This window comes from Miniopterus natalensis, chromosome 6, assembly GCF_054644295.1.
Source record: "Miniopterus natalensis isolate mMinNat1 chromosome 6, mMinNat1.hap1, whole genome shotgun sequence".
In the NCBI taxonomy this organism is placed as follows: Eukaryota; Metazoa; Chordata; class Mammalia; order Chiroptera; family Miniopteridae; genus Miniopterus; species Miniopterus natalensis.
This window is the reverse complement of record NC_142086.1, coordinates 43,092,303-43,107,198: the sequence shown is the minus strand read 5'-3', so window position 1 is coordinate 43,107,198 and position 14,896 is coordinate 43,092,303. Positions and strand designations below refer to the sequence as shown.

At 38.0% G+C, this 14,896-nt stretch overlaps 2 protein-coding genes across 5 annotated transcripts in view; one reads left to right on the top strand and one right to left on the bottom strand.

Annotated features, from left to right (window-relative positions):
- The window catches only part of GTF2E1 (general transcription factor IIE subunit 1), a 38,795-nt gene extending 33,155 nt beyond the window's left edge, over window positions 1-5,640 (bottom strand). For 2 of the 4 annotated variants that reach the window (XM_087818180.1, XM_087818179.1), the window contains exon 1: window positions 5,553-5,640. The gene's annotated coding sequence lies outside the window, so the exon portion shown is untranslated. Of the gene's footprint in view, window positions 1-1,873; window positions 4,621-4,776; window positions 5,291-5,552 lie in introns of those variants that run through there. The other 2 variants (XM_087818182.1, XM_087818181.1) reach the window with 2 other exon arrangements.
- A 187-nt stretch (window positions 5,641-5,827) lies between these two features.
- The window catches only part of RABL3 (RAB, member of RAS oncogene family like 3), a 34,549-nt gene continuing 25,480 nt past the window's right edge, over window positions 5,828-14,896 (top strand). The window contains exons 1-2 of the mRNA XM_016199911.2: window positions 5,828-5,884; window positions 10,471-10,562. Coding sequence (XP_016055397.1) covers window positions 5,839-5,884; window positions 10,471-10,562 — 138 coding nt within the window. The 5' untranslated portion in view covers window positions 5,828-5,838. The remainder of the gene's footprint in view (window positions 5,885-10,470; window positions 10,563-14,896) is intronic.

Genomic DNA, 14,896 nt, shown 5'->3' with positions numbered 1-14,896 from the left:
GCACCAAAGGGTCACAGGTTCAATCCCCGGTCAAGGGCACCTACCTGGGTTGCAGGTTCAATCCTGCCCTGGTGGGGGCTCATGTGAGAGGCAACCAATCGATGTCTCGCTCTCACATCGATGTTTCTCTCTCTCTTCTCCACCTCCCTCCTCCCTTCCACTCTCTCTAAAAAGCAATGAAAAAATATATATCCTCAGGTGAGGATTAAAAAAAAAAATTAAAAAACAAAAAAACGACATATTTCTTAAATGTCAATTTTCATGATCTACAGTGTGCTTGATTCAAAAATTAACTTATGCCCTGGCCAGTTTGGCTAAGTAGTTAAGAGTGCTGGCCCACGGACCGAAGAATCATGGGTTCCCCGGTCAAGGGCACGTACCTTGGTTGCAGGCTTGATCCCAGGCGGGTCGGAAAGCATGCAGGCCACCAATCAATGTCTCTCTCTCACATCAATGTTTCTGTTTCTCTCTCACCCTTCCCCCCCCCATTCTCTCTAAGAAAACTCGGGTGAGAATTAACAAAAAAAGTATTACTTATAGCAATGATATATCAAGCCCACTTTATTTCAGAGAGAAACACAAAAAAAGTAAATGAAGTCTCACTATTCTTAATGCTACAGATCAGCGATTTTCAACCTTTTTCATCTCATGGCACACATAAACTAATTACTAAAATTCTGCAGCACACCAAAAATATACTTTTGCTGATCTGACCAAAAAAGGTGTAATTTTGATTCATTCACACAGAACAGCTATTGTTGCATTGGCTGTTGTCATATTTTTATCTGACAATCTAAGGGAAAAGAGGCTGGTGCCCTTGACTAAATAGTCAGATATTGCACGTTTTAAAAATTCTTGTAGCACACCATTTGAAAATCACTGCTATAGATAGATCTTTGGGAATGCTGGAAACACCCGAGAAACCTAGCAGTTAACATATCCTTAGAGTGTCTATTTCTTCAGTAAAATTTTTCTACCAAGATTGCCCTTGCTGGTGTGACTCAGTTGGAGCACCCTCCTGTGCATCAAAGGGTCTCAGGTTCAATTCTTGGTTGGGGCACATACCCAGGTTGCAGGTTTGTTCCCATAGATCCCAGGTTAGGGTGGGTACAGGAGGCAACCGACGGATGCATATGAATGTTTTTTTCACTCTCCCTCTCCCTTCCTCTCTCTGTAAAATCAATAAAAACATATCCTCGGGAGTGAGGATAAATAATAAAATAAATAATTTTCTACCAACAGAATCTAGAAAGTTTTACATAGTCATGCTTTCACAATAAAATCACAACAAACCAATAAACACATAAGCAATCACCAATTGGGGTGTTTGCAAAATTAATGTTATAAATATGAAAGTAATTAACACTTAGATCCAGCAGCTTTACCAACTTTGCAAAGTTAAATCTGATGACCAATTAAGTAAATATCGTATAGTCCCTTAAAAATAAAAAAAAAAAGCAAGTCCAAAATACCCTTAAATACTGGATCACTTGCAGAACAAAGCAATTGTATCCAATTCTTATGTCATGACCCAGAAAGCTGTCTTTTAGAAGCATGGCATAGGCTAGATTTTCATGCGATTGTTAAAAAAAGCATGGGCTTTAGAATTCAGAGTTAGACAGCCTGTGTTTTACTAGCTGTATGATCCTGAGCAAATCCCTTAAACCACAAGTCATACATTACTCTCTGAGAAATAACAATATCAACTATCTCAATGAGGTTGTTGTGATGAATAAATGAGAAGTAATGTGCTTAGGAAGCACTAATTAATAAGAATAGCTTCCATATCACCCTGGCTGGTGTGGCTCAGTTGGTTGAGCATTGTCCCATGCACTGAAAGGTTACTAGTTCAATTCCTGGTCAGGGCACATACTCAGGTTGCAGAATTCTGTCAGGGTGTGTGCAGGAGGTAACCACTCGCTGTTTCTCCCTCTCTCTTCCTGTCTCTCTAAAAAAAATAAATAAATAAAATTTTTTTAAAAATAGCTTTCATATTGATTTAATATATCCCAAGGTAAAAATGGTCAGGCTATCCAGACTACATCAAATAAAATTCCCTACACCATTGGGAAATTTTCAACAGACATCCCATTGAATTATTTCAATAGGGAATCATATTCTGTTATTAACACTATTTTTTACTGAACCTTTTATTTAAAATCAGTGGTTAGCATTTAACATCTCCTTATATAAGAAATAAGAAATATTTTTATATCCACAGTACTATACGAAAAAGATATTCCTAAATAACCAATCTATACACATTTTGGAGACAGAGGGGCAGAATATCATGCCCTACATGTAATAAAGGGAAAAAAAGGAAAGTTAGTTATAATAAAATATATATTTCATATTGTAAACACTCAGGCATGCCTATACAACAGATAACAAAATAGCACCTAGATCCAAACCTGTGGTCCTACAGCCTTCCTGTTACCCCAAGGCTCAAAGGTGCCAAGGAAGTGCTGGGTTCAACACCAAAGTAGCATCACAGCACACTACCAGGTGCATTTTGTTCAAAGTAGCATCACAGCACACTACCAGGTGCATTTTGTTCTCCTTTTCAATGTGGTGATACATTGTACTTGAACCCAGTTTTGTTTTTCTTTGTTACATGCTCAAAGGTTGGCAGAATACAAAATATGGTTTCAGAAACATCCAACAGGCCAAAGAATGGCAGACAAATGTCAAAATAAGATACTTTTCCAACTTTACTTCCTACTATTGTATTCCCCTCCCTGACCTCCCACCGCATACTCCATTCTCAACCCTGACTGTAAAGTAAACTCAACTAGGGAGCATTTAAAAGTACCCACGTGGGCCCCAACCCCAGAGATTGTTTCAGCTGGTCTGGGAGGGTCAGATTAAGCATCATCTTATTTTAAAAGCTCTTTAGGTGATTCCAATGAACAGAAGTCCCTGACCACTGCTTCAGACAAATCTGGTGACTGGCTATGACATATCCTGCCAATGCACACCCTACATTTATTTGGAGGACCGTGTCACTTACTTAGCCTGTTTCCATTGCCTGAAACAACTTAGGGGGTCCTAGAGATTTGAACAAGGCAGTGACATGAGAACTCTGCAGTCCAATAGCTTTGGGTTTTGAATCCCAGTTCCACCATTTCTTAGCCTGGGGCCCTGAAAATTCTCAGTCTGTTTCCTCCTGCATAAAAAGTAATTAACAGTTCCTTCCTCATAGAGTTGATGTATGGATTAAATGAGATAATCCATGTAAAATATGCTGCTTACAGAGATGGCATCATAAGAGTCCCATTAAGTACTGGTATTCATAAGAACTCCTATTTAGAAAAGTGACTCTTACAATATGAGGAATGGACTGAGGTAAGTGAAAATGGACACACTGTGGAAGTATAAGGAGCTATCAAACTTAAACTAAGAAAGAGAGCAAAAAATTGCAAGAGAACGGGATGAAACTTATTACAGAAACAAAATTCAAAAGACTCAATAATACATTGGAAATGGAGTAAAAAAATTAGAAAAATTTTAAATAGTTATTTGTTTTTTTTAAATAAATGTTTTATTGTGGCAAAATACACATAACAAAATTTACCAATTAACCATTTCTAAGTATACAGTTTAGTGGTATTAAATACATTCATAATGTTGTATAACTATCACCACCATCCACCTCCATAACTCTTCTCACCTTGTAAAATTGAAAAGCTATACCCATTAAACAAGCATGTTGTTAATACAATTAGATAGAGCTATTTGTTTTAAGCCAGTGTAACTAGGAAAAGTACTACTATGAAAAATAAGTTAACAACTGAAGAGGAACAGGTTTGGAAGAAACGAGGCATTCACTTTTAGTTGCTTGTTTTTGAGGAAATCCTACAGAATATTCTGTGAAGATGTCCAGCAGGTAGCTGAACGGATGAAACTGGAGCTCAGGAAAGAACTCATGCCACCTAGTTCAAATTTCTACATTCTAAAATCGTCCTTTGTGGCCACTGCCTTCTCTATCACTTCTACTTCCCCACATATGCTGAATCTCCTACTCGGTCTCTGGATTTCTTAAATTATTTAGATCACAGGTCCCAAATTGGCAGCCTCTGCCACATTGTCCGACCAAAAGAATGTCTTAATTTTCTTAGTTGTCAACATCTAAAAATAGTGGGATTTCACATAAATCTCAATTTTCAGCTCCTCCTGAAATTTGAAAATATCTGAGGAAAAGTAAGACCAGGTTCCCAGATGGAAAAAACAAGCTAAAAAGCAGCTGTCACTTTTAAACAGGGAAAGAGCTTGGCTGGCTGGTCTCTGGAAATGTTTAAGTGTGTGACCTCTCAGGGCAAGCCCTTTTCTTCTTTTTTGCCTCAAAGTCTCAGTCCCTCCCAGTCTCACCTATCTCTCTACCCAGCACAGATCCCCAAAGATCGTTTTTGAATCATATGTACTCTAATCACACAAATACTGAAGAACTACTGTGCACCAGGCACAGAGCTGGAGAAACAAAGTTGAAATGAATGAACTCTCTGCACTATCTACCCTGTGGGTCCTATGTCCAGCCACACTGGGCGGCTCTTAATTCCATCAGCCACACACGCCTTCCCCACTTTCAGGCCTTTGTACATGCTGTTCTCTCTGCCCAAACTCTCTTCTCCTAATCATCCTTCACATCTCAACTGACATTTCCTCAGAGACCTTTGCAGATTCCCCTTAAGGGCTTAGTATGACTCCCCCTTTCACAAGTTCCCCTGGCTCTTTCCCAACCTTCCCTGTTGCAGTGAATAGACATGTACTTCTCCGTACCCATCTCTGAGAACAGGGACATCGTGTTCATCACTGACTTTCCAGAATCCAGCACAGCTAGTCAAGTACTTTCAAAAAAATTTCCAACAGATCGCCTAAGCACGTGTTCTTCCCACATGCCCACCCTGCCAGCTTCCCCACAGTTTACTTCCTCCACTGCCGCTTCCACAGTAGAAAAAGACAGGCTACTGGAAACCCTCTTCTTAAACTTCAACTGGTTTTAAGCAGGAAGCAACAGGATCAAGTCTGCAATTTTAAAAGATAATGCTGGCTGCAGGGTATAAAATAAATAGAGAAAGGAGAGGATGCGGGGGTTTCCAGTTTATTAATCCAGTGGATTACTGCAGTATCTTACTATGCCAGTTCTATAAGAATCTGGATCTGACACGTTTAACGGCGGTTTCCTCAGCTACCATATTTCATGGTACTGTGCACGCCTTCATACGTAAGAAAGCTGCAAACCACAGCGAAACCTTTGGACCCAGCTGCCCTCCGCGAGCCCGGTTCGGTCATGTTCACTCCTCCCTACACTGCGAGACCCCCAAGGCCCTCGGATTCGGCCAGCTGAGCCCAGGGGCCACACTCGGTGGAGCCAAGCCGGTCCTACCAGAGGTCGCACGCGGGCCGCTCCAGGGTCAATGGGTCTTTGGAGGACCAAGTCAAGAGAGGAGTTTAGAAGAGGAGGGTAGCTAAGAGAGGAGCGAGAAGGAGGAGAAACCCTGAAATGCGACTCCGGGCCAGGGAACCCAGAACAAGGAACAGGGAACAAGCTTTACCAAGGCGAATCCTCGAACACTGGCACTACAGCTTCCCTCTGCGCCTCAACTACCGGCTCAAACGAGCCTCGCCACTCCTGCGACAAAGAAAACGCCTTATTACTGCGACCGGCTTTGGGAACCACCCGCTACGTTTCACCGGGCCGGCCAATCAGCGCAGTGAAGCCGGCAATGGAGAGAGTCTCACTCTGATTGGCCAATGAAATGGAAGGCTCTGCCCTCCACGCACAGCTCTGATTGGCCTACGATCCGGAACAGGCGTTAACCCCAGGAAGGCGGTGGCAAGATGGCGTCCCTGGATCGGGTGAAGGTACTGGTGTTGGGAGACTCAGGTGAGCGGTTTAACCCACTTCTTGGGCTCCCGACACTTTTGTATTATCCGATAACGACTACTCCCTCCCCACCCACTAACTGGCTACGGGCGGAGGCTGAAATCCCGCTCAAGGCCTAAAGACTACACTTCCCAGAGGACTTTGCTCTGTTTGACGAAGCGGCGGCCTCGCGCGGGTTGGGGGCGCAGAGTCGCGGTCCCTCCGCCTCCGCAGCTACCTACGTCGGTTTCCTTGACGATCGTAACCTAGCGCGTACTGTCAATTCCTTTGTTTTAAAAGATATGCAGACCTTGAGTATTCTGTTGCGCGCGGTGCTAAGGAAACAGAAGTTAGGACCGACCGTGCCTTTAAGAGATTTTGTTTCTTAAGGAAGTCAAACGTGCACTAAGAAAAATGACACTGTTCTGAGTGCTTTGCATATATTAAGTCATTTAATCCGGAAATCAGCCCTATTACCCCATTTTACAGAAGAGAAAAGTGTGGCTGAGAGATGTAACTGACAGAACCGATTTGAACCCAGAGTCCACATACTTAAACACTAAGTTATTTTATGAAATGAAATATTGGATGGTAATCCTGTTTTACTCTCAACTGGGCTTGATTTCTTTGTTCTCTTTGATCTTAATTGAAAACCTATTACGTGCTAGATTGTAAGAAATAGAGAAATTAAGATAAGGGCCATATTATGCAATAACTTAGACTTAATGCTGAACCCAGTTTAATTCTAGTTTTAAAATTCTTTTGACACCTTGGACATTTGAGAGCTGGAATTGGAAGTCTGCATTTCCCCCTCCTGCCTCACTATCCTCCCTCTTACCACACCTCCACTCCTATGCTCCTTAGGAATTGGAATAAATGCTAACCTTGTATTTCATAGTTGTTTGTGCTTTTCTGGAGTTCACCTTTGAAATGTGTGTTATGAGCAAAGACATTGTGCCAGATGCTTGGAGGTGAAGAGGACATACCTCAGACAGCTTGAAAACCACCCTTACAGAACTGAGCAACATTGTTGGGGAAAGAAGGCGGTCAAAACCTTTTCACCTTGCCTGAAGATTATTTACATTATAAAATATTTTACAGAGAGAGCTATTTAAAATTCACTTAAGAAAGTTGCAGTATGAAATTATATGAACATAATACATTTATGTCAACTCCAGTTCTTTAGCTTGAAGTGGTGCTGAAGTTAATGTAATAAAATCACTCAGTTTTACAGATAAAGTAATGCTACTTTAAAGGGATTTGGCAAGAGTAGCATCAAGTAGAATTTAGAACTGGAATACAGAGCTAACACAGTTTCATGATATTTGAAGTGGGTGTCTCTCTTTTATAATTCCCTTTTCTATTGCCCCTAACAATCTCTTCATGTTAGATATTGTTGGAACTAGTAGACTCCCCCCCAAAACAACAACAACAACAACAACAACACTTAAGTATGTGCTACAGAGCAGGCACTGTATTAGGTGCTGGGGTTATAACTGGAATTAGTGCATTACATAACAGGGTTGAATTGGCTGCTGCATTAAAAGTGGGAAAGTGACCAGGCAATTAGTAAGCTTTATTTTGTTTGTTTGTTCGTTATAGTTTAGTTGTAAAACAAAAGACAGTCATGTCCACCAGGAAAGTAATTGATCTTGTTTCACATTCAGATGTTAGGCTATATGTGCAGTCAGTTATTGCCTTTTTATCAGTTCCCTTTTAACAGTGACTTGCTGTCAGACAGGTTATAATATACAGTACTTCTTACACTTCATCTGCCTTTGCATTCTAACTTCAAAGTTTACTTTTTAATAAAGGCTTATTTCCCTTGTGAAATTTGGAGGGTTTCACAAATACATAAAGGAATGACTTGGGACTTAGAGATTAGAGATTTATTTTGTATCCCATAGAGATATTTGATAACTTCGTAAAGAATCTTGAAAGTCTCCCTAACATGCACATACTGACTTCTTTGTTCTTTCAGAGATAAGGAATGAGCTTAATACATTACCAACAACCATTTGCAGCTGGTATTTATTGAATTCTATTGGGCCTTTTACCTCTCAGCAAATCAATGCATTTTTAAATCTAATTTAGTTCTAATAGTGAAAACATAGAATCAGAACTTCCCAAAATTCTTAAAGAAATGAATAGTTAGCCGAGTCGGGCATGGCTCAGCTGTTGAGCACTAACCTAGGATCCAGGGGATCCAGGTTCCATTCCCTGTTGGAGCGTATGCCCAGATTGTGGGCTCAGTCCCCAGTTGGCGTGCAGGAGGCAGCTGATTGATGATGACTCATCATTGACGTTTCGACTCTCTCTCTCCCTCTCCCTTCTTCTCTCTGAATCAATGAAGATATATTAAAAAAAAAAAAAAAAAGGAGAAATGAATAGCTAGCCATTATTTCTGGTACTTCCATTCTTCCTATTGTTTAGAGTTCATCCAGTATTAGCTAATTCTTATCACCCAAAGTTAATTCATGGAGAGCTACACGTGTTACTGCATAAAAATACTTATTCTGATATAGAATTAAGCTTAACTAGAAGCTCAAGCCTTGCATCAAACTGATAACTAAATGCCTAGATATATGCCTCCAACATAAACAATTAAATACTAGCACAAATATCAATAATATGCCCCCAAAATCATAGATGCAATGCAGTAAATACAAAGACAAAAGCTAAGTCTGAGCAACAAAAGTTTTAAATGTCTGTATGCAAAATAATAAAAAGAATAAAAGGGAAATCTGGGAAAATGTTTGGTTCAATTACATGAGGTGACTAATAAATCAAGAGGTCATGAAAACTTGTAACACTAAGCAACTACATAACATTGTTGAGATGCAGCAAGACTTGCAGGCTTCTGTGTATGGCTGGTGGCAGAGTGACCAGATGAAAGTTGTCAATATATATCAAGAACTTTAAATGTTCATTTCCTTTTACATATTAATTTCACTTCTGGGAAGTTATACTAAGGAAATAATTTTAATATTAAAAGTTTAAACAGAAATCTTTTCTTAGCATAGTGAAAAATTTAAAATACCCTAAATATCTAATAATGAGGAAATGGTTAAGTAAATTATTATGTCAGTGTTCTGAACTACAATGTAGGAGGTATTAAACATGTTTAGGAAGATTCTGTAATAACATGGATAATTTTAGTCGTTAAATAAATAATTAAGGACCTGTTCTGAGTATTTGGAGATTAAAGAAAAAAGATAAGTAAAACCCAGTCCCAGTCCTCAAAGAAATTAAAATTAAACAGAATGAATAATACATATAAACAAACAAGCGTAATAATGTGTTATAAGTGTTCTGTAGAAAAATGTCCAGGGTACAGTGGAGACGCAGAGGATGGTGGATAATGTGCTTAGTTCTACCTGTGTGGAGTCAGAAAAGACAATGACTAGAATGATGCTGAGTCTTGACAGGTTAATTCACCAGGCCAGTGGAGGGCAGGGGTGGGGGAGAATGGGTAGTGTATTCCAGACAGAACCAGATGTGTAAACAAAGGCTTGATGATTTATTGTTTTTAAGTACACCATGTATATATTCACAATAACAATCTTATGGGAAAGATTATAGAAAAACCTGCTTATGGATTTAAACCTTCATATCGACGGTAGTGCTCTTCAGGTGTGTGTTTTTTTTTCCTTTTAAAAAATTCTTTGTGATTGTCTGTAAATATAACTTTACATAATAAAAAATAAACATAAATGATAGATTCATGCACAAAAGTGCACACAAAGAGATGGTCTAAGTTTTTGATACAGCAAATAATGCAGAAAGATTCACCAACCATGCTTGTCATAATGGCATAAAAAAGCTGTTAATTGAATAAGTGACTCCATCGATGTGTGGAGAGAACTCATTTTCTTTCCCCCTCACACAGAATGTCCTGAGCCCAGGAGAGCTAAAGGAAAGGAAAGTGCTGCCTTAAGGTAAAGGGCCATGATTAGAAGAGGGAGTAGAGTTGTTCTCTTTTAGCAAAGGGTAAAGCTGGGCCAAGTGGTTGGCTGCCTTTTAAAAATCACTGTATGGGAGAACTGGAGTGTGTAAATAAGGAATTGTGAAATGGGGAGCCCCTGCCACTGACAGCGTTCAAGCACAATCTGGAAGACCATCTGACAGGGTGCCATGGAACGGACCTCTCCACTGGTGATCAGGATAGAGGATTACCTCCAAGATCTGTTAAAATTCTACAATTCTAAAAAAGACTGAATAGATGAAATCATTCAAAAGGAAAGTGTTAGTTCATATGAAATTGCCCTAGAATAGTAGTTCTCAAAAGTGAGGCCCCTGGACCAGTAGCATCAGCATCACCAGGGAGTTTGTTAGAAGTCCAAAACCTTTGAGCTCCACAACAGACCTGCTGAATAGGAAACTGGGGACAGGACCCAGAATTCTGTGTTTTAACAAGCCCTCCTTATGTGAAATTTTAGAGGACACTTTTCTTGACCATCTATTAATAAAGCTTATTAAATGGTTGGTATGGTGTGAACACCCTTTAAACAAACATGCTGTTATTACTGCATATTCTCAGTTACACTTTTGCCGTCATAGATTTCAGCATGTCTCTTACCTGACTAGAGTTCTTGTGTCTTTTACAGGTGTTGGGAAATCTTCACTAGTTCATCTTCTGTGCCAAAATCAAGTGCTGGGAAATCCATCATGGACTGTGGGCTGCTCAGTAGATGTCAGAGTATGTTTCCTATATTTCAGTTTTTTAGTAGTCATATTAAAAATAACTTGTTCAAAGTATGTAATCAAATTACAGTACTGTGGTCAAAAGTAAGTAATGATAATAACTGGGCTTTATTAAGCACCTACTCTGTGCTAGATACTGTGCCAAATGCTTTACATGTGTTTGCTTATTTAATCTTTTTTAAACTGTGAGATACAGCTGCAGAAACTAAGGCACAGAGAAGCAAAGTAACTTGACCAAATTCACTCAGTGCTTAACGGACAGTCAAGATTTGATCCCTATTAGTCTGATTCTAGAGACTTCAGTTTTAATTGTTATGTAGAGTTCACTTTACATGCTCCTTGAATAATTCTGCCTAAGCCTTTGCACTAAGAAATACAACTTTGGGCTAGAAATAGTGCAAAGGCAAAAGCTTCTGGAGCCTTATGTTTAGGGTCACCTGTCCACCTCACATTTAGGAAACACAGGCACAGTGTCCACTGAATTAAGTATCTTTCCAGATATTGTTGGTGTTTGCTAATTCCAACTCCTCCGGTCCAAGTGTCTCTTCTGCTGGCATACCTTCTCCATTGAGTTGAGAAATAAATAGGGAAGGGATGGTAGTTAGCTAGATGGACAGTTATCTTCCTTTAGTTCTTTGACTGAATGAGTTCTATGACTTATTTTGCTGCTGGTTGGAAACCTTTCATCTGAAATCTTTGATGTATGTAGTTTTGCTAACCCACGTCTAGGTGTGGATTATTAGTCATTCTATTCAGAAGTCATACTCCTCATGGCTGTCTTCATTTTCAAAAGTTTTAGCCATCCTTCCCTCAGTCCTCTCCTTTTGAACTTCTATTAGACTTTTGTCCTCTGTCTTTTAAGTGCACTTTCAGGTTTTCTATTCTTTGTTTCTCCTCAGTTCATTCTGGATGGTGTACTCCTATCTTCCAGTTAACTAAGCATCTCTTCAACTAATCTGTCTAATCTGCTTTTAATATATCCACTCAGTTTTTCATTTAATAACTGTAGTTTTTAGATATTTTTTTGATTCTTTTACAAATGCCAAAAGTTTCAGAATATCCTAAACTTTCATTATGGTTTTACTTTCATATTTTAATCATTTTTAAACATACTATTTTATGGTTTCTTTTGGAATGTTCTATTTTTTCTGCGTGGGTGGCTGGTATCCTACTTGCTGTATATGCTGACTCTACTTCATGAAAATGTATCTTTTTGTATGGTTTGTAATTTTTTGAAGATCACATTTCCTCTTCCCTGTGGAAGAACTGTGTGCTGTGTTGTGAAAATAGTCAGTGCCTTTTCATTTCTGTTGCTGCCAGAGCCCTAGGGATTTCAGTGGTCCTTGTAATTTCTCAGCTAGGAGTTTCCATGCCATCTAGATCATGTAAATTCTCCTTAATGTTCAATTATATCATGGACCTGTGGTTTTCATTTCTTGGGGCCTTTTTATCTATGCTCTACAACCCCTACAGTGAGGTTCCTGATAGAAAATTGTTTATGTTTTTCCTGAGCCAGTGGATAGAGTTTTTCCCCTTCTCTCTCACTGACTGGGCAGCTCAGCAAGGGTCCAGATTTCATCAAGAGAACTACAGTCGGTCTTTGTCACTCACCCACTTGCCTTAAAAGCTGGAAAACAAATCTCTATTCCTGGATGGGCACTAAAACTCCAGGGACCAGACCCTGAAGCTATATCTGAATCTAGGTCAGTTCCCACTTCTCACTCTGATTTTAAGTTCCTTCTTTATTTTCTAGCTTCTGGGGATTTTCCTTTCTTTTGAACTTGTTCTCTTTATTTTTTAAAATATTTTATGATGTTTCTATGCATGTAAAGTCAGAGGGGACCTGTCTGCCATTTCAGCTACCATGCTCCCAAATTCTTAGATATGGCAGAAAAAGAAGTTCTAGGTAATGAGTTGAATGGCAACTTTATTTAAGTTTGGGATACTCAATAGCAAGTTCTGGACAAAATTTCCCTTTGTACTTTTCTACCTCCCTTCCTTGTGAGATGACATATTGAAAAAAACACAAACTCAAGTTTAAACTCCCACTTCCTGGAGCAGTCCTCATATTGCCTTTTGCTTCTTAAACAGTGACCTTAGACTAATCAGTTTACTTCTCTGAGTCTTAGGATACTATTTGCAAAGTCGAGTAAATAATACCTGCTTTATCTAGCCTACAGGTTTGTAAGCAGGATCACAGAAGCTTAAGAAGCGAAGTTAAAGTATAGTGCTTTACAATTTGAAATAGAACTTTAGTTCAGTATTCTTCCCCCTCCCCTTTATTCCTGTCCTGCCCTGCTTATCCCTACCCAGAGCCAATCTACTCATGTAATTTACCTTTTGGGTTTTCCCCCCTACTTCTCATTGAATTGGCTAAATCTCTGGTACAGTGTTGAATAGAAGTGGTGTCTCATTCCCAATCTCGGGAAATTTTCAATGTACCCTTAAGTCTGGTGTTTGTTGTAGGATATTTTTGTAGATGTACTTTGTCAGATTATAGAAATTCCCTTCTGTTCCTATTTTGATGAGACTTTGTATCATGAATTGGTGTTGTATTTTGTCAGTTGCTTTTTCATGGTAATCATATTTCAGCTTTATTTTGTTGCTGTAGTAAATTATATTGATTGATTTTTAAGTATTAAACCAACTTTGCATTCTCAGAATAAATCCAACTTAGTCTTGATGCATTAGTCTTTTTATATATCACTAGATTCAGTTTGCTAATATTTTTTTCAAATATTTGCTCCTAAATTCATCAGAAATATGTCTGTCATTTTCCTTATCTTGTGGAGTTTTGGTATCAGTGTTATGCTAGCCTCATAAAATGAGTTGGGAAGTGTTATTTATGTATCCTCTGGAAGAATTTATGTAAGATATATGTTATTTCTTTCTTAAATATTTGAAAGAATTCACAAGTGAAACCATCTGGCCCTAAAATTTTCTTTGTGGGAAGTTTTTAACATTAAAGAAAATATGAAAATGACTGTGTTCTCCTTGTGTCAGTTTTGTTAACAATTTTTTGAAAGAATTTGTTCATTTAAAAAAATTGTCAAAAATTTGTTTTTATATCCTCTATTGTCTTTCAGTATATGTAGGATCTTTAGTAATGTTACTCTTTTTCATTTCTGGTATGGGTAATTTGTGGCTTTTATCTTTCGGTCTTGCCAGATGTCTATCAAGGACCAGTTTTTGTCTTTGTTGTTGTTCTTTATTATATATTTGTTTTTTATTTCATTAATTTCTACTCTTTTCCTAAAGATGTCCATACCTTTGGGGGGTTTAATTTGCTATCTGTCTTTTTTCTAACCTCTTGAAATGGTTCCTTGTTTCATTGATTTTTTTTCAGGCTTCCTTTTAGAACTCAAAGGCTCTAAATTTTTAACTAGGCATAGTTTTAGCTACACACCTCTGAAGTTTTGTTTATTGTCATTCAGTTAAAAATGTCTAATTCCATTGTGATTTCTTCTTTGACTCATGGGTTATTTAGAAATATGCCACTTCATTTCCAAACACTTGAGAATGTTTATTATCTTTTATTTATTGCTCTCTAGCTTACTTTCATTGTGTTCAGAACACACACAGTATGATTTCATCCTTTGAAATTTGGTGAGATTTGCCTGATGTCCCATTGTATGGTCAATTTTGGTAAATATTTCATGTGCCCTTGAAAAGAATGCATGTTCTATAGTTGTTGGGTGCAGTGTTCAAATATGTCAATTAGGTCAAGTTTGTTTATTATTTTGTTCAAATCTGATTTTTTGTCTGCTTGTTACATCATTTGCTAAGGAATGAATGTTATAATCTCCAACTATTAGTGTTGACTTATCTATTTCTCATTTGAATTCTGTTAATTTTTCATTTATATACTTTGAGGTTATATTACTAGATATGTATTAATTTAAGATTGTTTAAACTTCCTGAAGGAGTTAACATTTTATCATTGTGATATGTCCCTCTCCAAATCTGGTAACACATTGTGCCTTGAAGTCTCTCTTGTCTGATAATAAAATAGCTAAACCAACTTATTTATTTTTTCCAGTTTTATTGAAATATAATTGGCATATAACTTTGTATTAGTTTAAGGTGTGCAACATAATGATTTGATATATGTTTGTATTACAAAATGATTTCCACAATAAGTTTAATTAACATCTATGATTTCACATAGTCACAATTTTTTTCTATGATGAGAACTTTTAAGATCTAAGTGTTCATCAACAGATAAAGAAAATTATACACAAACACACACACAAAATGAAATATTATTCAGCCATAAAAAGAAGGAAATCCTGCCATTTGCAACAACAAATACATATAAATATATGTATC